This window comes from Aulonocara stuartgranti, assembly GCF_965226115.1.
Source record: "Aulonocara stuartgranti genome assembly, chromosome: 2".
NCBI lineage: Eukaryota > Metazoa > Chordata > Actinopteri > Cichliformes > Cichlidae > Aulonocara > Aulonocara stuartgranti.
Window position 1 is genome coordinate 9,403,265 of NC_138940.1, and position 24,360 is coordinate 9,427,624.

The window sequence follows — 24,360 nt, forward strand, 5'->3', positions numbered from 1 at the left end:
AGATAAGATTGTTAAAGTTATTTAGCTGTTTGGGTTTTTTAAACTAAATGTTGTAATTTCCTGGATTGCCAGTTCAATAATGCCCATCTTAAATCCCTTTTTCACAGGATCACACTCATCCTGTCCCTGACTCAGCGCCTGCACAAACCAAAAAAAAACACTGTCACATGTTTTCACTTTAGCCCACAGAGCGATTGTGTGTACTGTGTGTTTTAAAGTGTGTGATAACCTCGGGGCAAAAAACAACAATCTGGGGAAGTCTAACTGAACTTTACTCTGGTTATCAAACTGTTCACGCCAACCACAGTCTCCCACTCAAACTTTATTTCCAGTCTATTCCCACTGTAATCCCAGGCTGGAGGCTCTGCAGAGCTGCAGATGTGTCGCAAACCACTTTCTGCCACACAATGCAGCTTTCAGAGCCCCCTCAGTGTCTCTGTGACCTCTAACATGGTCACTAAAGGCTGCATGCAGCCATCTGCGGTCTTCAGCGTCTCAGCAGGACGTAGACGGACGCTGAGTGTTTGCTGTTTGTTCGGACTCGTGCTTTCTCCTCCTGAGGCGGCTGTGAAGTAAAAACCCACTGAGACATTTGAGTCTTTGTTCAGCTGGGAACTCGTCTGTCTCTGCTGCAGGGAAACTGCTTTTATCTGGACACAAAGACTCGCAGAGACACTCGGAGCTGCCAAGTAAACCCAGTGGCCCCTGATGGTGCTGACGTGGCCCGGAAGACTCGATTGGGTGACGCGCATGTCCAGTAAAAAGCTGACTGTGATATTTTGTGCCCAGATCTTTGTTCGTGAGACAAACACCATCATTAAAAGCACATGATGAAAAGACACAAAGAAAAACTGACTGATGATCTTTGCATCAGCCTGAATCAAGCATCAGCCATCAGGGATAAAGGGTTAAGCTAAAGCTCCAGTTCCTCTAATGTCCACCAGAGGCTCCAGCAGTGAGCCAGTCCCCAAAGAGGCCAATTTAAAGCAAAAATAAACCCCTTCAGAGCCTGATACGAAAGGGGAGTGGCCTCTTTGACTGACAGGTGGTTTAAGCTGCTAGCTTATGCTAAGCTAAACCTCAGTGTCTGAACTGGACCTGTGAACCAATAACACGGCTGCTGAGATATTAATCGTACTAATAAAGGTCTGAGCTCCTGCTGATGACTTACCTCAACTGCCAGTGAACCCAGACTATCCAGCAGGTTGTCGGTTGCCCTGGCGACCTGTTGGACGGCCTCGGGGTCAGCCCTGACGTCCCTCTGAAAGACAAAGAGACATTTTCAGTTTCAGCTCAACCTTGGCTGAAATAAATAATATCTTCAGTTTAGTTATTTTTATTTTTACATGTTTCACAGTCAGATGAGACAGAGACCTTCCTAGCAGTGTTGAAAGATACTGAGTGATGACATAAGTCATCATACGAACGTTCTCTGGACCCTGTAAACAGACAGATTTAGCACTCGTCCAGCAAACTGAACTCTTTAGGTGTTCTGCACTTCTAGCAGATCACCTGAACTCTGCTCGCTGTTGTTTATTTTTGGCTCATATTTGTGACGATTTCACTCCTCTGTCTCTGAGTATCTAACATTTCTTTGCTTTCGTGTTGTCCACTTTTCTCCGAACGTTGTCATTTGTCTGATTTTTAATCAAGTTTTAAAAGTTGCTGTGTCATAACTGGAGATAAATGCACGGCAATAATGGGCATGTGTGGGGGATTTTCCCCTAAAATCTGGCTTTTAAGTCTAGTTCACTCTGTTTAAGATTCCTATAACTGATAACTAGCTAAACACCTATGACTTCTCTGAGACGAGGCTGCTGGATTTTCACGGACTTCGTTCTGTGCTGCTGTGGAAACTCGCACGGTTTCAGCTTTGCAGTCACTCGAAGTGCTCGTAGATTTCTGCACACAAAAGAGGCTGAGGCCTCTTGTGACATATGGCTGCATTGAATCCTTCAAACTCTTTAAAACTGGTCTCCGGGCTACGAAAACTGAGACTGTAAAGAGCTGGGACAGGCCGAGGCACGCCTCCTCCCACACACACACATTTAATATGCTGAGGACACGCCAGCACACCTTTGCTGTGTCACCTGAACGGAGGGGGGGAGGAAAAAATGCCTTTGGACTATTCCAGTGTAAAATTCACGTTTTCAGACAAGTTTGTTATTTAAAGTATGTTAGAGGCAGCCTGAAAGACACACCTGCAGGCAGAACTCGGGGCTAAAAAGTGCTCAGTGTGCCAGTTCAAGTGTTTGACATCTATAAGGATCATTATATCTGAGAAAGTATTTAACAGAAAAGAAGACAAGTCACGATTTGAAATGTGTTCATACAGGATAAGCTGAAACGCTGCAGGAGGTGGTTTCACACTGGGAGAAAAAGTTTCTAAAAGTTTCTGGATGAAAAACCTGCTTTAAATGAGCAAAACATGAATCATATCAGTGGATTAGCAGGGCCGTATTTACCCGGATGGGTTTGAGGAAGTCCAAGTTGTCCAGAAAGTGCTCCTCGGCGTGGTTGAGCCAGGCGGGCAGACCCTGGCAGATCTTTTCTTGAACCATCGCCGACACCTGTTTGTCCGAGATCGTCACAAATTCCTCCAGGCTCTGCTCGCCCCCCTTCCTGGGACACATGTCCCTCAGGTGGACCCCGAACCCCCCGAGGAGGACCTGAGACAGAAACAGAGGCCAAAGAGGGATTTCTTTATCTTCAGGTTTCGCTTCATATAGTCTGACTTTAATATTCTGAAATTAGTTTCAATCATTGTGTTTATTTCATGTTTTACTGTGTAACATGTACTCCAACATTTCAGTCTTTTATTCCATATACTCTGCAGATTTTCTGCAAGTTAGCAAATTCTATTTCAAGTGTTTAATCATTCACGAACTTTTCCTCCTTATTGTTATTCCACCTCTCCACTTAATTCATATTTGCATTTTTCTTTCTTGTGTTCTGTACACCGGTTCACAATATTCCAGCTTTTATTGCATATTTTTTTATTTATTTATTTTATTTAGTCTGACACTTTCTTCTTCTTCTTTTACTCCATACTGTGTTGTGTTTCTTTGCATTTTATATATTTTTTAAATTTTACCTATATTTTCAGACTTTCATCTGATATCTGTCAACTTTTTATCTTGTATATTGTGGATGGTTTTACTCCACACTGTTAGTTTTCTCATGAATGAAAGTTGGAGTAAAATTCCTCCAGCTGCCCGTATCCATGTAGGGCTCACAGACTGAGCATGTGCAGAATGCCTCCTCACCTTCTGCAGGTTTATGTCGGCCTCCGTGATCTGCTGGACGCTGTGTTCGGGGAAGGAGGCGTTCCTCAACAGAAAACTCGACAGAGTCTCATTGTCTCGCAGGAAATGCTTCAACTTGAAGCCTGTGGGAGAAAAAACAAAAACAGACAAAACAGAGCAGGTCAGAGAAACCTGACTCCCCCTTCTCCTCCTCCAGTAAATCAGAGGGTTTTGTCTTTTAAATGTGAACGTATTTGTGGCCACAAAGCAATTGTGTAATTTTTTACAGAGGAGAGGGTGAAGCAGTTCCCCCAGCACATTTTTAAAATGACATCTCTGCTTTCGGTTTGACTAAAATCCGTCCAAGCTGAGAACGAGACAGGCTGATAAAACATTGGTTTCATTCAAGCTTTTAGGCCTCTCAGGTGACACACCACTGACTCGTGATTGGTGCAGGAGAAAGACTAACAGGTAACAGTCAGGCCATTAAACAGAGACATTCCTCTATGTTCTTATGACATTGGTAAGTAAACTGTGAGGAATCCCTGAAAAACAAAATTCCTCAAACACCCCAAAAAGCTGCGATGAGAAAAATTCAATTGCACAAAAACACAGATCTGAGATTAAAATAAATTAAAAAAACAAACAAACAGGTGTGACTGTTGGTAACAGAGCCGACTGCTACAGCAATAAAAACCTTTGACAGATATTTGAACTACCAATAATCCCAGACGATTGAGAGGTTTTATGTGTTTGGATTTGGACGGCTGGAGTGATTGTTAATGGTCCGTTTACTGTGGTTGGATTTTCTATTTTAATCTGATGTCAGTTTGAATCTGAAAGTCAGATTGAAATCATTTTAGTGAAGGTACAGATGCTATAACTGCGGCCTGAGGAGGCGTTCGGACCATATTTGGGCTTGTCGGGGGCACGTCCGTACCCGAGCGGCTGCAAGTGGGCTTTACGTTCAGTCTTTGTTACGTCATCGCTGCTCTTCGTTCGACCTGCGTGCTCACACACGCCTGCAGGTCAAACTTTCCACTCAGCTCCATCACAGCAGCTGGATGCACTTTTGCATGATGCCCCCGCACGCATACATGCCCACCCCTCCCTGCGCCTTTCTTCTTCTTCTGCAGGTTTGAACAGGCAGCTGCAACGAAGGCTGAGAGGAGCTTCTCTTGTCATTCATTTGAAACAAACAGGAAGCTAACGTGTGAAGCTTCTCTGCCTGTGTTGCTTCACTCTTTCAAAACATGGAGATTTAAGATGACGGATCATCCAAGATTACAGTCGTTGCTGTCCTCCTGCCTCCAGCCTGCTGAACATCAGCAAACCACAGAAATGTATCGATCGATTGGTTTTATTTGCAGCTTTATGGACATCCATGAAGAAACGCTCTAACTGGTAAAATGCGGCTGCTGATCCATCAGCCAGCTTCCATCAGAAACCCTAAAATTCAATAAAAGCATCGTCGAGCTTCCTCAGAAGCTTTTATCCTCCAGCTTAGAACGACGTCACCGTTATTAATCGGCTCCTTCATCACTCTGTTTATCAGCAGGAGAGCATCAAACTGAGGCATATCTTTTTATCCCTCTTCTGCTGCATTTTCCTGTTTCACTTCTTATTTTCCAAGATGTGATCTGTATTTTCATACATCCAATTAATATTTGTACCCTTCTATTCACAGACTTTATAAAACATGGACAAAGCCATTGTGCTGTCACACAATTGTTACCTTAGCTCACTCAAAGTGACTTAACATTAGTAACTTGGCTCGTGCCATGTTGGTTTTTTATATTCATATTTTATTACAGGTTTGTCACAAACGACCATATTTGGACCGGACAGTACAGGTACTTCCGGCTGCTTCCTTATTTTCCCCAGAGGTCGCCATGGATGGATCTGCACATCTGCTTTCCCACAGATTTTACGCCTGATGCCCTTCCTGACGCAAACCTCCCACTTATCTGGCCTTGGGACTGACACTAGGAGTACGCTGGGTTGTGACAGCCCACACAATTTTCTTTACGTTTTCTTTTAGTCCAGTTTTGTGTGACAGCTTATTGTTTTCACTAAATGCACTTTGTCTTTGCGCTTATCTCACGTAGCACAACTTTATGGTTTACAAGCTTCTGTAAGCCTGGACGATCTACCATTTATCTGTTTAAATTTTCCACTTTTCATTCCATGTTTGCAGACTTCAGCATGTTCAGCTAAAATACGGAGATCATATTTATGATTTATGTGATTTTGTTGTGAAAGAAATTATTTAAAATCAGAAGCCGTCACTCCTCAGCCTCAATCTGATTTCAGTGCCAGCCCAGATCAGCTACTCGCTTCACTTCCTGCTCGAGCAGGAGGAACCCTGAACAGATCAAGTTCAGGTAGGACTGCCGTAAAAGCGAGTCTTTTCCGAGGAAGTATCATATGTTCTCTGATCTGTCTCTAATAAATCAATCGATGATTAATTTTCCTGTTTCAGCTCGAAGGCGACAATCATGTGGTGTTCATCTGTGCTCAGATGAGCGGAGGTATAGAGGCCCTTTGGGGACAAAAAGCCGACTGAGTGTTACTACAGTTAGTGTTAGTGATGGGTCAGAGGACAGGTCCAGCTGTCTGACATCAGCAGCTCGCAGTGATGTGATTGGTCAAATGAGAAGCAGTTTCCAGCAGAGAAGCCCGTCTGCTTCAATCACAACTCGCCATCATTAAACCACCACACCACCGCGTTCCGGTACCACATTAAAAAACTGGTTCTTGTCTGCCGCTCATCATGTTTGAACTTTTTGATAGTGTTTCAGAAACTAAAGATGTTCAAAGAGTCCTCCACTTTCATGACTTCAAGCTTGCCGGATGGGTTTTAATCCACAGAGGAACTAACAGTCAGCTGCTAAACTGTACAGTAATGGTTATGTGAGATGATTGCAGCGACCCAATCCAGGTTCAGGTCTGATGTGGACCCCCATTAGGGCACTCTGAATTACATGTTTGTACAGCTGCAGGGACACATCTGAACTCAGTGACGCTCTGCGGGACGGCGCCGAGCCGAGCAGCAGAAAACCCAACACGACAGGGCGTCGCGAACATGCACGATGTACGCTGACCCTGTCAGTCCACCTGCAGGGGAGGGGCCACAGGGCCAGCCAATCAGAATCGGCTCCTGCTGCCACCCTTCTACCCCCCTCAGCAGAGTCAGAAGAGAGTTGTGTTAATATCAGAAAACTGCGTGTGGAGTGACCGCTCGCGATCAGATGACAACCGAAAGACAAAATCCACAACAGAGAGAAAACAACACAAAGTGGAAAAAAATCAAACACGAAGAGGGAACAATTGAATAGAAAGATGCAATAACTGAATACAAAGAAACAAAAACAATCACATAAAAATAAAAAAAGGACACAAAGTGGCAAATAAATAACCCATGGAACCATAGAAAAAAAATAACACGAACAGACACAAATCACAAACATGAAGAGGCAAAAACAAGATAAAAAGAAACAAAAACCAATAAGACACAAAACCATAAAAACAAAACAGAGACAAAAACCAACTACAGAGAGCCAAAAACAACATAAACAGCCAAAAATCAAATACAAAGAGAAGAAAACCAACACGAGACAAAGACAGGACACAAAATGACAAAAAAAAAACCCTACAAATAAATAAACCAGAGACAAAAAAAACCCATGTCATACAAAACAAACCAAACCAAAACATAAGACCAAAAACAACAGAACAAAACAACAAACCCAGCATAACGAGGCAAAAAACAACCACAGACAAATAAAAACACCACAAAAACAAAGACAAAAAAAACACAAAGAGGAAGAAATCAAACAGTAAGAGGCAAAAACTGGATACAAAGAAACAAAATATCATACAGAGACAAAAAGCAACTACAAAAGAGACAAAAACAGACAAAAAGACAACGAATTAACCATGAAGAGACAAAAACCAGGACACAAACACAGACAAACAAAAACAACACAAAGTGACAAAACAAACTATAAAAACCACCAGAAAAAAACAAACAAAGGAAAAACTTTCAGTGTGTTTCGTTGTGCGGTCTTTAGCCTTAACGCCTCGATGTGAACGTTGGAGGTCTTGGCTCATTTGAAGCTTGAGAATTAGCTGATTAGCTTTCTATGCTTGCTTTAGATTTAAAACTGACATGAAAATTGTCTGTCAGATGAAAATCTGTTTTATTGGTGCTGAACAAACCGTTAAAGGTCGCTTTCCTGCAGAGAAACATTTGCATTTTCGCAGATCTGTTTCTAAGGCCTCGGGCTATGAAGTTTCCTGAGAACTGCTGAATCCTGGTTGCTGCCCTCTAACCAGGTGAGCTCACCTGGAAGGTAAGCAGGTAAACCTGCTGCAGCGTGTCATGCCGCCCCCTCATCACACCATCGCCCTCCTGACCAATAAAACTGCTTCATTTATTATCAGATTAGAGGGAATAAAGAGCAGAAACGTGCTGATGCTCATTCAACAGGGAGGAGAAGCAAGAGAGCCGGCAGGTCGGTGCAGGTAGGGAAAACAAACGCCCCCCACAGAGAGCCAAAGCTGCAAATTAACGCACAAAAGAGAGAAATTCTTTTTGTTCAGCGAGCCTGAAAACTCCTGCGGCAGAGAAAGGACTCCTAAAAACCTGCTGACCTTTGAGAGGTTCTGCAAAGACTCGCTAGCTGTTAGGTTCCTTCAGCGAGCTGATCTCAGAGATGATTTATTGACGAAGGTGGCATTCAAAAAAAGAGCCTGCCGACAGTCATGACTCACAGGTTTATGAATTACACTGTAGGGTTAGTCAAGGCATTCTCTCCAAACATTAACCTCTGGGGCTAAAAAATAAAAGCTAACGCTCCAGTTTCAAAAGCTGCAGTTCCTCTAACGTCCACTCGAGGCTCCAGCAGTTTTTTAATTTTTATACAATTATCCAACCAATATTATGGCTGCTGTTAGCTTAATTGTATGAATACGGCGTCCAAGTTGTCTGTTAACTGTTTGTGTCCTACTGTACAGTCTATAGATGAAGCTTGCTAACCAATGTAGCCAGCATTAGGTGATAACTTCAGTCCATCTTCTCCTCTAACATGGTAACCTGGGGTTAAGGAATTCATCAGGTGCGTCTCAAAAGTCTGAAAAGACCAAGTCCTATAGCTGCCATAAAATCAGCACAAGAAATGTTTAAACCTTTGCCTCCAGCTTCCTTGTTTTGCACGAGGAACTGTTCTCACAGAAATATGGAAGATGGGTGTTATGTGGCTGGTTTCCGAGGCTCTCATCTGGCCTGAAGTCTCAGTAAGTTTAACTTCTTAACACCAATCAGGGCCCAGGTGACCAGTTTTAGGGTTCTGCTGTGTTTTTACAACATTACCTTTCAAAATAAGTGCATGCATTTTGGCCTTTAGGTTCCTCTGTTAAAGGAATGGCGATAAAACCTTCACATTTAGGCACCGGCTGGCTGTTAAAAGAAAATGTTCTACTTCTTTTAAATTCTGCATTTGTTCTGTTATACAGTTTAAAAATGATAATAATGAATATTATTACTATGGTCATGTTGACACAGTAAGATTTTTCTTTTCTTATCCAAAAGCTGGCAAAGTCCTTTTTTTAATCTTTGTTGCCGTGTGCAGGTTGTTAAGATTAAAACAAGAACATGTCTATAAATACACCTCGTAGCTGGAACTTTAGCCATTTAAACGCTTTGAGTTTTTATCTACATTGTGTATTTCTTATTTGTGATGACGTGATTACGGCTGATATGTCTGTTATCACTCCAAACCACACTGATGCTCAGATTAGCGAAATCAAACAAAGTCAAACTGCATCGCTAACCCTGATCTGAGCTCATCCCCACACAGTGAGGGTTGCGTTTTGCGTGTCCTACCTGAGCGGCTGGACTGCAGCACCTGCAGGGCTTGAGCCAGCTCCTTGAAGCCCTCAAGGTTTTTATCATTCTGACTGTACAGGAGGATCTTCTTGGCGTCCGAGAAAAGGCGAGAAATTCTGCAAAATAAAAGTAAAACATCAAACGTGAGCCACAAAGAAGCTCTTAGCATGCATACAAACACAGAGGGAAAGACCCGGCACATGCCAGCTTACAGTGAAAACAACAAACAGGTTAAAATGACATTTCTGTTGACACTCAAAACAGTTAAAGTGTTAGTTATTATGGAAGCAGTGACTAACTAAACTCCAGAGTTTAAGGTTTACATTCGCCTAACAAGCAAAAGATCCCCCGGTTTGATCACAGATCCAATCTGCAGCTGAAGTGACCACCTTCTGAACAAGGGATCAGCCAAAGGTAGGTTCTAGATAAAAGTAGTAGATATGTAAGGATACTACTTCAGTCCACAGGTTCAAAAGCTAACCTTCTTACACTGACTGTCTGCAGACAGAAAAGGGAGGAAGGTGTCAGCAGATGGTGCTATTTAAAATATGTGAAGTGAAACAGTGGAAAAAGGTTCAAAATTAAACTCTACAGGAAGTTTAAGTGTCACTTTAAAACAAGTAAAGGAACATGAAGTATTAAAGTGAAAAAGCTCAGATAAGTAATTTATATCGTAGCTTTAAGTCTTAAAAGTAGTTGATGTTTATGTGTCACAACATCTGAGAGTTATTGAGCTTCTGGCTCCTTAGGAGAATGGAAACGTAGCAGGAATTTGATAAGCAACCAATAAGATTAAAGCTTTGGGGCCTCAGTCACACAGGCCTAGAGACCAGCGAACCTCCAGCGACCTCTGGGTGATATTGGCTCACAAAGAAGATGTTGCACCCAAAACCTCTTTATGATCGATCTGGTCACCAGCAGATTCCCACGGTACACCACAGGTTGGATGAAAGATGCCGGTTAGTCTGCAAACGCTCGCCCACTAACCACAGAGTGGTGGTGAAAGTCAAACACATACGACACAAACCAGAAAAAAAAACTATGTTCGCCTTCATAGTAAAAGCGACTCCTTATTGGTGAAACCAACACATTTCAAAAGGCCGCAGCTTTTACTTTGAAGGTCACTGTTCCAGTACCGCTTAACGAGCAGCTCCCGAGTGTAAACTAATAGCGAAAAAAGCGACCACAAAATCGGCTGATGTGTGTGATGTAATCAGTCATGATGAATCCTTACTGATTTTGGGTTTAGGCCATGAAAACAGCTGAAGCGTCAGCTTATACACAAACACTGAGAGCAGATGACCTGCCGGTGTTGGTTAGAGGTAAAAGCAGCTGAAATCTTAAAATTCTGTTTTGTCTGTTAATGTGTGAGAGGAGGAAAGTTAAAGTGTATCAATAAAGTTTCAGAAATAAAGTCACTGACAGCCTGTTTCAGCTCTACAGACGGCATTTATGTAAGAACTGAGCTGAGATTTCACTCTATATGTAAATGTAATGAAAATGAAATGAAAGAATGTGAGGTACTATCAGAATAAAATTCATTTTACTTAAAAATGTCTGCTGATTAGTAAAAGATGAAACCACAAGCACGCTTTAGCAGTTTAATAAAGATGAGAAGTTTTTCAGAATAAAAGCCTCTTTTTTGGCCACTCACATTGAGTCGTTGAAGTTGCCGACGATGCCCGGGGACTCGCCCGGTGTCGGATGTCTGAAGCAGGGGTTGTTGGCGTTGCAGAGGATTCCCTGAAGCCAGGGCAGCGTGCCGGCTGATGGCATCGCCTTGTTTGGAAAATGACCTGCAGACAAGAAATGAAAACAGGAAGTCACAAGAAAGTCGGAAGATCTTGCAGTAAAAATGACAGGAAAGCTGTGACCAGCTCCAAACAGGCTCACAGGAGATATAGTGCACATTTTTAGGCGCCCTCTCACCTCTGCACTGTAACATGAAGAGAATAAAGCCCCTGTGTTTCCCAATGTAAGATATGCAGGTTTTAAAGCCATAGATGTGGTTTTGCCTGTGTGCTGCGGTCAGATTTAATCTGAAAGATGTTCAGGGTGTTTCTTTATCTTCCTGCTCTGATGGAACAGAGTGTTCCCACGTTCACCTGGACTCAGAGGTGTCAGATAAGCTGCAATTGGTTTATTGTCGCCCTCAGTCGAGCATCAGCGGCACCCGCTGCAGGTTGAAGCCGAGGGCAGAGGCACGAGCGGGTTCACTTTGAGAGCAAAGACCTTTATCCCCTTTCTCTCATTGAGCTTCACCGTGTCAGCTGTACGCACAGAGAAGGCGCTGATATCAGGGAACCTTTACGACTGCCAACTGGCCTCTTTTTAATCAAAACACAGATAAGATAAAGGAGAGGCGCAGATTCACTTCACTCGACAGCAGAGTGAGGGCCACACAGGTGGAACAACAGCTTCAGGATGAGCTCAGGGGTGAAAAACTCCCACAGGCTCCAGACCAAAACACCAGAGCTTGACTTGTTAAACTGGGTGTAAAAGACACACTGCAGCTTAAATCTGTGAACTGATAATGATCATAAAACATGTTAATAAATGGCCTGTATTTGTATAGCGCTTTACTAGTCCCTAAGGACCCCAAAACGCTTTACACATCCAGTCATCCACACACACATTCACACACTGGTGATGGCAAGCTACATTGTAGCCACGAGGCTGCCGGACACTGGCACCACCGGGGCCTCTGACCACCACCTGTGTGAAGAGTCTTGCCCAAAGACACAACGACCAAGACGGTCCAAGCCAGGGCTCGAACCTGCAACCTTCCGATTACAAGGCGAACTCCCAACTCTTGAGCCACGAGTGCCACAGAGCAAATGATGAACTGTGTGCTGCTTAATCAATTAATAGCTCGAGCAAAAGCTCCACCCGCTCGGACCTCCCTCCTGGTGTTTGTCAGGTTCAGATTTACATTGTAAGCAGGTCCATATGCAGACTCGTGCAATTTACATTACTGCAATTGGGTCCACTTGTGCACCATGATTTCCCCACACCAGCAGCGGTCTGCCAACAATCCTCAAAAACAGGCAGGTAAACATAAACATGCGGGTTTAGGCAAATATTTTAATAAACTTATCACTTTCATCATGTCTGCTGCCCGTGACAGAGAAGTCATGTTCATACACACAGACAGGTCAGATCAAGATTTTTCCCACTGGGGCTGAAAAAGAAAAAACTAGAGGAAGAAAGAAAGCTGAGGTTATGTGGGTGTTATGGTTGGTAACCTACGCTAGCTCGCTATTCAGTGACGTCTGAATCATAGCCATAAACAGCCTTTTACACACTGTAATGAAAATAGTTATACTCTAAAGATGGCGCTAGTCTAGGCACAGACAGACTAAAGGGATATCCTTCAGTCCTCCACCTGTCCCAGCAGCAGGTGGAGACTCTCTTGTCTGTGACTTGTTATGAAACAGAACTTCTGTTTCGTGCTGCCAACTCAAACATGTGGATCTACGCACTGTGGCCTGACTCTGCTGTGATAACTGCGTCACACCATCCACATCATCACGTTGTTTTCTTTGCAGTTATATTCCAGCGTGGTTACACCTCAGTCAGCTGGCTGCTTTATTTAGTAATTTCACTTATCGTGGCCCCTGAGGTGTTCAGAGTTTGCTGGAAGTTGGTAAAATAAACTCATTTGGACACACACACACACACACACACACACACACACACACACACACATGCAGATGTACACTCATCCCCCCTCCCCCTCCAAACACCTTCGACGCTTATTCCCTTCCGATGCCGACGGTGGATCAAGGAGACCAGCGCTTATGCTGCAGGCCGGATGTACTGTCTACACTGGCTGTCTCTCACCCTTTACCCATCCCTGTTGCTTGTCATGTGTTTCTTTGGTGTATTAAGAGTTTTTTCATGTGCTCTTATGTGCAGAGGTGTTTTTTTTTCTGTTCTCAAACTGATCTCCCTGTTGGAGCTCAGTCTGGGGGAGTTATTTTTTTCTCCTTATCTTTCCTCGTGTTGTGCATACTCCTCTGACCTGTCTTCCCCATGTGATGTTTTTGTGTCATGTATGTATGGTCGGGGGGTAAGATGGCGCCGCTATTGCGTGCACTAGATCGGCAGCCTTAACATGAAATTTCCCACTCGTGGGACTAATAAAGGTATCTTATCTTATTTGCTCAGGAGCACAGTTGAAATATGTTCTTCCCAAAGCGCTTCTTTATCTGGTCACAGTGCAGCAGGTGAGTTTTTCAACCACGCCTTAACTCTTAAATCACCTGTGAGACTTGGCGATGCATTCAAGTACACCCCTGAAAGGTCAGAGGTTTTGGAGTAACACGTTGGTGTACAGATGTGATGCACCTCAGTGGGAAACGTTCTCCCGTAACAACTTCACTCAAGCGTGTTAACAACTGAATTTGAGAAAGAGCTGATATTTTTTAAAAAGACAATCAAATTTCAACACTTGACGAGTTGCTTTAGGATGAAACATCCACACTTTGGTTTTACGCTTTAGATTTTAAACAGCATCTAAACTTTTTTTAGATGCTGTAAACAGAGTCAACTGAAGTGAATAATGTGGAAAAACCTTAAAAAGAAGCCACAGATGAAGGAGACTGCCCTCACATGACTGATTCAGACTCGTTAAAGGTGATGTCAACAGCCACATTCTCTTTAGAAATTAATCTTAAAAAGTAATTTTACCCTGTTGACTCAATCACATCCATTATACTTCTGATGTTTTTGGCCGGCATGGTGGACAATCGCCTGAAAGAAAAGTGGGATCTACAGCTGAAAGCAGCTCAGCAGCTCTGAATATATGCCACAAAAACAAACAGAAAAGTTTGAACTGTGTGCAGCGGAGCTGTCGTGTCACGTCAAGTCACATTAATTTGTACAGCACGTTTAGCACGCGGTGTTGACCCAAAGTGCCCACGCAGAGGGATTAACCATTATAAATTCGTCTCCATGAACATGTTCAAAGCTATGCTGGTGTGTAAAACTGGATATTAAAGGATCGAGCGGGCTCCAGCTCGTCTCTGATCCAGCGTGGCGAGTTTCAACACGTCCCTGCAGCTCACATGCTGCGTGAAGCACTGCACAACTATTCTCACACAGCACGAGAAGTGAAAGTACTTCGAGTGCCCAGAGCTTCTGCTTTCACGGGGAAAGAGGAAGACGAGCAGCTTCCTGCTCCATCTTCATCTCCTGATGTTGACGTTTGGCCCGAGTGAGGCAGAGAGGCGCTCCTCCTCTGAGATAATCGGTGAGGAATGAAAGCGTTTCCTTTTGTTTCCTGTGAGGCAGGTTTCATTCATCCAGTAAAAAAGTATAGCCTGAAGCTTCTGATTCTTCATCTTCAGCCGCTGACACCAGATTATCTCAAGATCCCCTCAGTCATTTTAAACTTTGGCATTTTACACCCTATTTGAGTCGGTTTATGCCGACATGTGTTACATTTTAAAAGTTTAACTGCGTCGTTTTAAGGAAGGATTTCCTGAGCTTCAACAGAGCGAGATGAAAAGACGGCTGAAGAGTCAATTACAGCAAATTGCTGTTATTAACTGTGACAAATTCCCAGTAAAATCACAGATATTCCCGGTGCAGTGATGCCAGATTTAATAGTAAAAAGTTAACACTTAAAAGCATTTCTTGATCTGGACAAGTTGCTTGAATGCCTTTACGGTAAAGATTTCACGGGGGTGGAATAACAATAGGTCTCTAAGGACAGCAGTGTGGAAAAACACTGGTATATTTCCACTGATTCCACTAATTTCTCTTAAACAATTTTAGGCTGTTCTTCCTTTGTTTTTCAACTGAACTGCTCAACAAATGAGAAAAATTACTTTTTTTCCTTCAAAGTCTCAGCATGAAAACACACGACAGGAAGTCTTCTTTTTTTTCCGGAACTGCTGTAAAACAGTTTGGGGTTGGGGTCGTCCCAGATCGTGACTTTATATCTCACAGGGTTCATCCAGGTTAAAATATGACTGTTGGCTGCACAATATCGTCTGCAGCGGTGGAAGAGTTTACCGATCAGTTGATGGGAAGAACGTGAACTGATCAATCGTGAAGTCTGTGTTTTTGAGGTCTGGACTGTTATGGTAAATGGCCTGCATTTGTATAGCGCTTTTCTAGTCCATAGGACCCCAAAGCGCTTTACACTACATTCAGTCATTCACCCATTCACACACACATTCACACACTGGCGATGGCAAGCTACATTGTAGCCACAGCTGCCCTGCCCTGACAGAGGCGAGGCTGCCGGACACTGGCGCCACCGGGCCCTCTGACCACCACCAGTAGGCAAACATGGGGTTAGTTTCTTGCCCAAGGATATTTGGCATGCAGCCAGGATGCAGCCTGGGATCGAACCACCAACCTTCTGATTAGTGGCTGACCTGCTCTGCCACCTGAGCTACAGCCACCCCAGCTACAGACGTCGGGTGACGTCAGCTTTCGCTGAGCGGACGTGTCAGTCAATGCTCAAAGTAAATGAACAAACAGATGGGTGGAAACATAATTAAGTTGCTGACATGTGACTAATAAATGGAGTTACCAGCAGATGTTCAGTTTTTCTTCATTTTCACAGCGCTCGCCGGGCGAAAAGGCCTCGCATCACACAACCATTCGCTATAGGTTTAAAGTGGACCTTCGCTACTGAGTCACCGCTTCACGTCTTCATATTTTGCTTTCAAGGAGCAAAATCCAGTTTTTCTCTGGACATTTGCTGCTTTTTCACTCATTTTCAGTCCAGTTCTTATACCTGACCATTTTTAACCATTTAGCATTAACAAATGAATCACTCAAACATAAAAATTCGCCAAACTCAAGAGATGAATCGGTGTTGAATCTACACATAACAGAAAACTTAAAAAAGACCAATTTCCATCTGCAGTTCAGTCCAGCTTCGAACACCTTTGATTCAAACTTGAGATCGTTTCCATGTGGAAGTAACCTGGAAAATGTTTTCCTGCTTTCTCTCTCTGTGAGATCACCATAACTTCCTGTCTGAGTCAGCTTCTTCTCTCCAACTTCTCCATGTCCTTCGTCATATTTCCTTTCAGGCTTGGGAAGATGTTCAAAACATCTGATTTCAAACAGCTGATTTATTTATGCAACATCGAGGTCTACGCTGAGACGGAAAAAGAAGACGCTGAAGTGAGGTTTAACCCTTTCGTGCAGTTTAGCACTCCTATCAGAGCTTTTTGATTGTCGATGGATCACTGTGGCCTTCACGACGTCTGATAATGAGCGATAAAGAGCATTAAAAAACAAGCTCCTCGTGATAAACAACACGGGGAGATTCATTTAGCACATGAAGCTTTAATTTGAAATCCTGCAGCAGTAAGCAATACTGCACTTCCTCCTGCTTCCAGGACCACTGTCAATCAATAACCTCGGGTAATGAGAAATCAATCAGTGTGAAACTGATATCAGATGTTCCTAAAGGTGCAAGGGTCTGAAGAGAGATGATAACCAGCACAAGATATTCCAGCACTCATCTGGCCGCCCCTGGACCCTCCAGGAACACCTGAAAACAGGACTCCAGCTGGACTGGGCTGGAATGTATGTGCCTACAGCCTGATCGCCCCCTGTGTGACCACCAATAACTGACACCCTCACTGCCACGCCGGAGGAGGAGACGGGGTCAGGGTGCACAAATTAAGGTAGTTCTATCCCCCCTCCATGATGATGCTGGGGTCAGAAACACGCCTATTGTGTGATTTATATAATGGTGCTGCACCTCACAGCAGGAACGTTCTAGATTTGAACCTTTGTGTTCATGTCTCTCACCTCCAGCGCGTATTTGCACCACCTGACTGGTGCTGGTCCAGTTCTGTTTTGGTTTGACAGTGTTTCTAGCAGAAGCTGTGCTCATTTTTTGTGCAAAGAAAATCACTTTCGTAGCTGAAAAACGAAGTCAACGTAGATGACGTCCAACATACGTCAAACACCGCCTGATGTTGTCACCACCATGTTTATGACATCATCATTTTTAGCCCGAAGCTCCGTGTGCTGGGTCAACCATGACAAGCATAAACTTCGCGTCACACCAAGATTTGTCTCCCAGATCAAACAGACACGATGCTGCAGGCTGATTGGATGAGGATGCTCTCCGACATCACTCTTCATCTCTTGAAACTTTGTGAAACTGGGGCAGCCGTTGCCTCAATGGATCGATCGGCTCAGGCTCTGAACCAGAGCGCCGTTTGATTAGCGTTTAAATAAAGGGTTTCAACTCACACTCATGCTGCTCGTAGGGAGGGTAGTTCAGCCGCACAGAGATGAGGATGAAGAAGATGAAGAGGGGCCAGACGATTTCCGCCAGGAGCTGGAGCTGAAACACACACAGACACACACTTTGACACGTAATCCAGCTAGAAACGGGAAACCATTAGAGAAACACAAAAAGAGTGCGTGCATGCGGTCTAAAAGCCTCCTGATTGGCTCCTTTTAAGCTTCACGTGTTTATTATCAGAAGTTATTCATAATTAATGAAAAGTCACTGATCAATCAGCAGCAGAGCACGGAGCCCAAACCAGGTTACTGATCAGGGTCGAGTGAAAATCCCCCCCAAAAAACAAAAAAACCCCACATAACTCCAGAGAGGTGACCTTAAACCCCCATCACACTGACCGCTTTGTTTCTGTGGTCAAACATAAAACAAGTCAAACAGGTGGTCTATCCAGGTAACACAAACTGAACCAGTTAAAGTCAGCTTCATCTCAGTTTGCAAACATAAAAATGTAGAAAATAAAAGTATTTTTTGTATTTCCAGCTCCTCACATGATGCTTTGCATAAAAGCATCATTAAAAAAATGTTTCTCTCTGTTATCAGACATGTTATCAAACAATCAAGCGATTGATTTATCCAGAAACTGATCAGCTAAATAACATTTAATCTAAATTGCTATACAAGTAGTTCTTTCTCCAAGGACAGGCACACACTGATAACATATACAAACAACATGGCATTTATTCCACGCTTTTAGACTTTTCTTCTGTAACCATCTGTAAAAATCCCACAAACACTTTTTCCTTCAGCTAAAGATATCGGCTGTTTCAGGAACCACATGACTGATTAATAAATCCAACATGTCAGAGCAGAAGGTGCAGTTTCTTTAAGGACAGGAAGGTAAAGGCTCATAAAAGCAGCCTAATCGACTGTTTTGTCTAGCAATATATTTCGTTCAGTCCAACATTTAAGATTTTAAGGGTCTAAAGGTTATTTATGGACCAAGTGATTGACTGAATAATGCAGAAACTGAAAAACAAAAACCTTTAAAAAGACTTTTTATGGACCAAATGACACCCTGATGAATGAAAAGTGATGTAAAGGTTGACAGGCTAAGCCCTGATGTGTGTGCGTGTGTGTGCGACTGACCGTCTGTCGTCGTCTGTAGGTGAAGTTCTTCCACAGCAGCAGACCCAGCTGTGTAGTGACAGACATTCCTGCCGCCGTCGCTGCTCCGCCTGAATAATCGTCAGCAGCTGCTCGCTCTGCATTAAAGCACAAAACAACACTGAGCTCAAAGGTGCAGGGGTCAAAGGTCACATCAGATACTGAAGCTGCTGATCTCAGTCCAAGTTATCAGCTGAAACACAGTCAGCAACTGTCCCAGTGTTTCCCATCAGAGTCATCCTCACAGGGTTCCCTCTTCATTCTTAGCGAGAGCATTTGGAAATAAAACAGGAAATATTTCACAAAGTTAAACACAAATTAAAATCTCATCAAACATTTTTAAATTATCTGAGGATTTTAATCAGAGACCTGACATGTGTATTTTTTTAAGGTGATCGAATCCTGACCCAGGAACCTTTGGAGCAAACTGCACATCTGCCGTCACATCTTTACAAACACATCAAACTGAAATCAGAACTGTGGGCGTCTCCTGGATGATCTCAGGAGAACATCGCAACCCGTTTCAGATCCAGGTATCCTTCTGGAGTCAGGATTTCATCTCCTTAGAATTATTTATAGCGTAGGTGAATCTAAGAAAATCTCCTTTTTTACCCTCTCAGCTCTCTTGTTTTCCTCCCGGGTTTACTCCACCCTCTCATCCAGATTCGGTCACTTCTGGCTATGAATCCAACGTTCAGGATTTAAAAATACACACCTGAGGGTCTCTCACACCACAAACTCCAAACTAAGGTTCACGTTTTGGTTTCATGCACTCTGGTTTGCTTTAGCTTGAGTTTGTAATCATGCAACAGCACAAAAACAACTTCACCTCGCATACCTCCACCCTGCCATCATCACCTGCATGGGCTGGGTCTCGTTTTGAACCGTGATGACTACTGCCTTCTATTATGACTTTATTAAACAGAGAGCACATCCATCTTGTTGCCTGCCTGTAGGCGTTACTTTATCCCACTTTGTATAACATCAAACCATCATTCAGTAAAAACTTGATCCCTTCCTCGTATTTTGACTTTTTTTCAGGTCTGGATCTGCAAACAGCCTCCCACACACTAATTAGCAGAAAAGGTAGAGAACTCAAGGAAGGTCTAATACCGAGAAGCTGCAAATAAATATGTTTCTGCATCTTCAAACACATGCCAAGTGATTTTGTTTCTCTTTGCGAGTTTTTTGCTGTAACTGCAATTGGTCTGAAAGTCTGAACCAAGCAAAACACTCCTGCACGCTAATAACAATCTGAGCACCTGTGATTTAAATCCAGCGTGTAAGCACTCAAACGCCTCAAAGTGCACGTGAAAATCTACACCATAAAGCTTGAAACAAAAGCTTTATCTCTTCCTTTACTGCGGCATGAATACGCACTTAGATACGATATGCGGTATTTAAGGTCAGACATTTCAATAAATAAGAGATGTCAACTAAAGCTCCAGTCAGCAATATTCACCCATGTGACGTCAGCCCCTGTTTCTGAGAACTTCTCGTGGGCCACTGGTGGTTTTCTTTACAAAAAAGCAGAACACGCACAATGTAGGGCAACACGCAGATGCAATGCTCTCTAGTTCTGTATTTTATTTTGTATTGATTTTAATCATTCACCTCCCACATACTGGTGTGGACACCGAGAGCTGCAGAGCCTAAGGATGTCCACGCCGAGCCCCACCCTCACCGTCTGATAACAAACTTCATGTCACCCTGCAGACTCTCGGATGCAGAAACAGTAAAACTTGATAAGAAAATAAGAAAGCGAGCTGGTTTTACACGTGCGCTACAATAACCTGAGAGTGAGCCACAGGTGTCGCTCTTTAACCTGCAGGTCTCGGGTTTAAAGTCTGGGTGGTGTGAGAGGTCATCATGCGTCCTGTCGCCGGGTTTAGGCAGCTCAGGTGTTACTTGTGGTGTTAATGAGATTCAGGACATGGTAACAGAACAGGACCCTAAGAAGGGGACCAGGAATTAGGGACTAGGTGACTCTCACAGTCTGTTTTAATGGGTAATAACCCTTACAGTCAAAAACGCCCAGAATCCATCCAGCAGAAACCCCGACAATGACTTTTCTTCATCTTTAAATTTTTTTATTTGAATTATATTTCGAGGAAGATCCTTTTGAAGGAATTTTAGTTATTATTCACCTCTGGCTCTAGTGTGTCTTTATCCTGTCTTCCTCCCCTCACCGCCAACCGGTCGCAGCAGATGGATGCCCCTACCCAAGCCTGAAAAGGGAGTTTTTCGTTGCGTCTTGTCTCATCACAAAGCAGGCACTAAAGATGGAGTCTAAAACGAATCGATGTACGCTCTCTGGACATCTACCTGCTGCATCACCGCAGGGATCAGCTGGACGTCAACTGGGAGCTGCAGCTTTCAGGCATGATTAATCTGATCTGAGCAAACACATGTGAAGAGCTGCAGTGCATGCTTAAGAAGTGATGAGTGCTGAGCGTTTAAGCTGGAACTGATCTTCTCCTATCACCGCTGGCATTTATATTCATGCCTGTCACCTGTATGTTAGGATCACGTCTTTAATCTAAACTGCTGAGCTCGATTTCTTCTCTTTCTTTTGTGCCGTGCAAATTATCAGCTGTGTTGTTTAAGTTTCTTCCGTCCTTTGCCATCGGGGCAGCTCCTCAGGCACGTCTCTGAAATAAGACTTAGCGTTACTTATCCTGGGCGTAGTCTTTAGTTTTGAAAGTTACAACTAATCTGCCTTAATCTTTGAGCAAAGTCGAGAATAGTCTGAGCCGCCCGTAGTTTTAAATAAAGTTTTCACTGATCTGAAAGTAGTTTAAGCAGCAGTGGAGAGTTTAATCAGCACTGGCCTGACTGATCAATGTGATTGGGCAAAAAGGAAGGAGACCACATGGACACACACACACCTTTACTCACACTGATCAATGAGCTGCAGCTCCGCCTCTAACACACACACACACACACTTGTTTCTTGTGGCGTGCCCATGATTAAATCAGAAGGTCAGAAACGGCCTACGGCACAACAGCTGCTTCATCTATAGAAAACTTTATCGATAAAGCTCGATCAGGTAAATCTGCAACTCCACATTTCACCTCTAAAACGCCACACTGTCATCGTCAAAGTCTGAACAAATCAATGCAGTTACTGATTAAGGGAAATGATTCGAATCCAATCATCAGTGATAACACTCCCAGACTGAGGATTTAATGTCTGTGGGTTCTAATAGACAGCGTGACACACACACACACAAACACACACACACACACACTGAGGAAATATGACAATACTGCAGCCTGACTTGGCATCATCTACAACACATAAAAACTGAGCTTCTCTTCACAGACTTTCTAAAAGCAGATTCTGCTGCTGGTTTCAGCTCATCAGATTTTACTCCCCTGGGACTGTGAAGGAGGCTGTGTGGCGTAAAAAAAAAAGCTGAGTAAATATGAACATTTCACACACACTCACATGTGGAGGTTCAGGAATAAACATTTCCGGGCAGATAAAACATGTCAGAAGCTTTGATCTGCAGTTCGATACCGCTTTAGGAGTTTGATTCATAAAACCTCAACTACGGCTGCTGCAGCGTCCCCAGCGGTACGATCACAAACTGCACATTCTGTTTCACAACTCGCTTTAAAACTTTATTAAAAATCCAAATAACCCCCGCTAAATGTATTAAAATGCACTTTGAAAGCAAGAGTTTATTCTGTTTTTTAAAGAGTTTGACGTAAACCGGGTTCACACCCCGATGTCCTCCTCCTCTTTACTGTCTCACTTTTTGTTCTTTGGAGTTTATTTTGGAGCCTCTTCTATGCTTTATTATTCAGTCCGAGAACCTAAAGCGAACTTTTCCCTTTCCCCCTGAGAAAAAAAAAGGTGAAGCGTTTAAACCAAGTCCGCAGTTAAACCGGATTAAAGAGCAGAAGCAGAGGGGAGAACATGAAAGAGGGGGACAGGAGGAGAGAAGCGAAGTGATCTCACCTGTGTGGCTAGCAGTCAGTTGCTCGGTCCGGGACTCCCTGTCTTGTCCTCTGCCTTCACTCAGCAGCATCTGCTCCTCGCGGAGCAGCAGCCGCCGGACAAAACTCACCGGAGTAAAGCCTCAATAGTCACAACACACTTCCGCCTAGCACCTTCAAAATAAAACCCGACCGCCATGGAGGAAATGAACTACAAGAATGTTCAAGGTTCTTTATTCGTCACATGCATAGTTATACAAGTATAACAAACAGTGAAATGAAACCTGACACGTTCCTCGACTTGTGCAAAAGGGGGGAGGAAGAACATTATATATAATATATACATTAAGTGAATGTGCAGCAGCAGCATGTAGCAAGCAGGTGAATTCTGTACATTAAGTGAATTAAATAAGAATAGACAATCTGAACATTTTACAAAATAGACAATATTTAAAATTAAAGGAATTCGAAATGTACATTGCACCAGTGGGTTTAGAGTGTCTAGAAGAGAGTCCTGTCTCAGTCACTTATGGATGATGTGAGAGGGCGTGTGTGTGTGTGTGTGTGTGTGGGGGGGGGGGGGGCTTGGGGATAGAAGCTCCTCTTGAGTCTCTCTGTCCTTGCCCGGATGCCAGGATGGGACGGGTCCTTCAGTATCTGCGCTGCTCTAGTCCGGCATCTCCTGTTGTAGGTGTCCTGAAGCGAGGGGAGAGCAATCCTGTAGCATCGCTCTGCTGTACGGATCACTCTCTGAAGAGCTGTTTGGTCCTTCACACAGCTGTTCTCAAACCAGGATGTGATGTTCTGTGTGAGGATGCTCTCCACAGCACCTGTATAGAAAATCCTGAGGATCTTTGGAGAGACCCTGAACTTCCTCAGTTGTCGTAGGTGATACAGGCGCTGCCTAGCCTTTTTGGTCTGGACCTGAATGTGGGCAGCCCATGTCAGGTCTGAGGAGATGTGGACACCGAGATACTTGAAGGACTGCACCCTCTCCACTGGAGCTCCATTGATGATAATGGGCTTGTAGTCTCTGTGCTGACCCCTTCTGAAGTCCACCACCAGCTCCTTGGTCTTGCTGACGTTCAGCTGGAGGTGGTTGTCCTGGCACCACGATGCCAGATTCTTCACTTCATCCATGTAGGCCGCCTCATCGTTGTTGGAGATGGCACCCAACACCACTGTGTCGTCAGCAAACTTCACAATGGTGTTGGAGCCGTGGGTGGCCACACAGTCTGAAGTGTAGAGGGAGTAGAGCAGTGGCGAGAGGACACATCCCTGTGCTGCTCCTGTGTTGATGGTGATGCTGTTAGAGACGCATCTACCCACCCTCACCACCTGAGTTCTGCCAGTGAGGAAGTCCAACACCCGTACTGGTGGAAGTTTTACAAACCGGTGTGTGATTTTGTACTTGTTTATGTTTTGGAAATAATTAATGAAAAATTTATTCAACCAGGATAACAACAAAAAACACAAAACAAGCAAATGTCAAAGCTGAGCAACCCTAAAACAACAGAAAAGTCCGTGAAAGCAGTCATTGATGTAATTGCCTCCAGATCTAATCAAAGCAAATCTACTTAAATTCATCTACATAGACCGGATCTTTCAGGTTTATTGATTTTTGCTGCTGACTTCAGGTGGAGGGTAGTGAGCATGTCAGTGCTCTTTATCCAGCTGCACTACACTCTAAAGAGCACATTTTAAGGGTGCCTTTTTTAAATATTTATCTTATCACATTCTATTTTTAGATAATATAGTTTAAATATTGTATATTGTGTATCATATTTTATATAATATTTAACATATTTATTCTTTAAAAGTGACAATTCATTCGTGTATTTTAAAGTGAAACAATATTTATATTTCAATTTCATTTCTGCTTTTTA

General features: G+C 43.5%; 1 protein-coding gene across 1 annotated transcript in view; it reads right to left on the reverse strand.

Moving 5' to 3' along the window:
- Positions 1–22,623, reverse strand: part of abca1b (ATP-binding cassette, sub-family A (ABC1), member 1B) — a 40,731-nt gene extending 18,108 nt beyond the window's left edge. The window contains exons 1-8 of the mRNA XM_082549707.1: positions 22,497–22,623; positions 18,512–18,627; positions 17,371–17,464; positions 10,790–10,931; positions 9,133–9,251; positions 3,267–3,388; positions 2,466–2,669; positions 1,172–1,261 (exon numbers count right to left, since the gene is read on the reverse strand). Coding sequence (XP_082405833.1) covers positions 1,172–1,261; positions 2,466–2,669; positions 3,267–3,388; positions 9,133–9,251; positions 10,790–10,931; positions 17,371–17,464; positions 18,512–18,627; positions 22,497–22,566 — 957 coding nt within the window. The 5' untranslated portion in view covers positions 22,567–22,623. The remainder of the gene's footprint in view (positions 1–1,171; positions 1,262–2,465; positions 2,670–3,266; positions 3,389–9,132; positions 9,252–10,789; positions 10,932–17,370; positions 17,465–18,511; positions 18,628–22,496) is intronic.
- Positions 22,624–24,360: the final 1,737 nt, after the last annotated feature.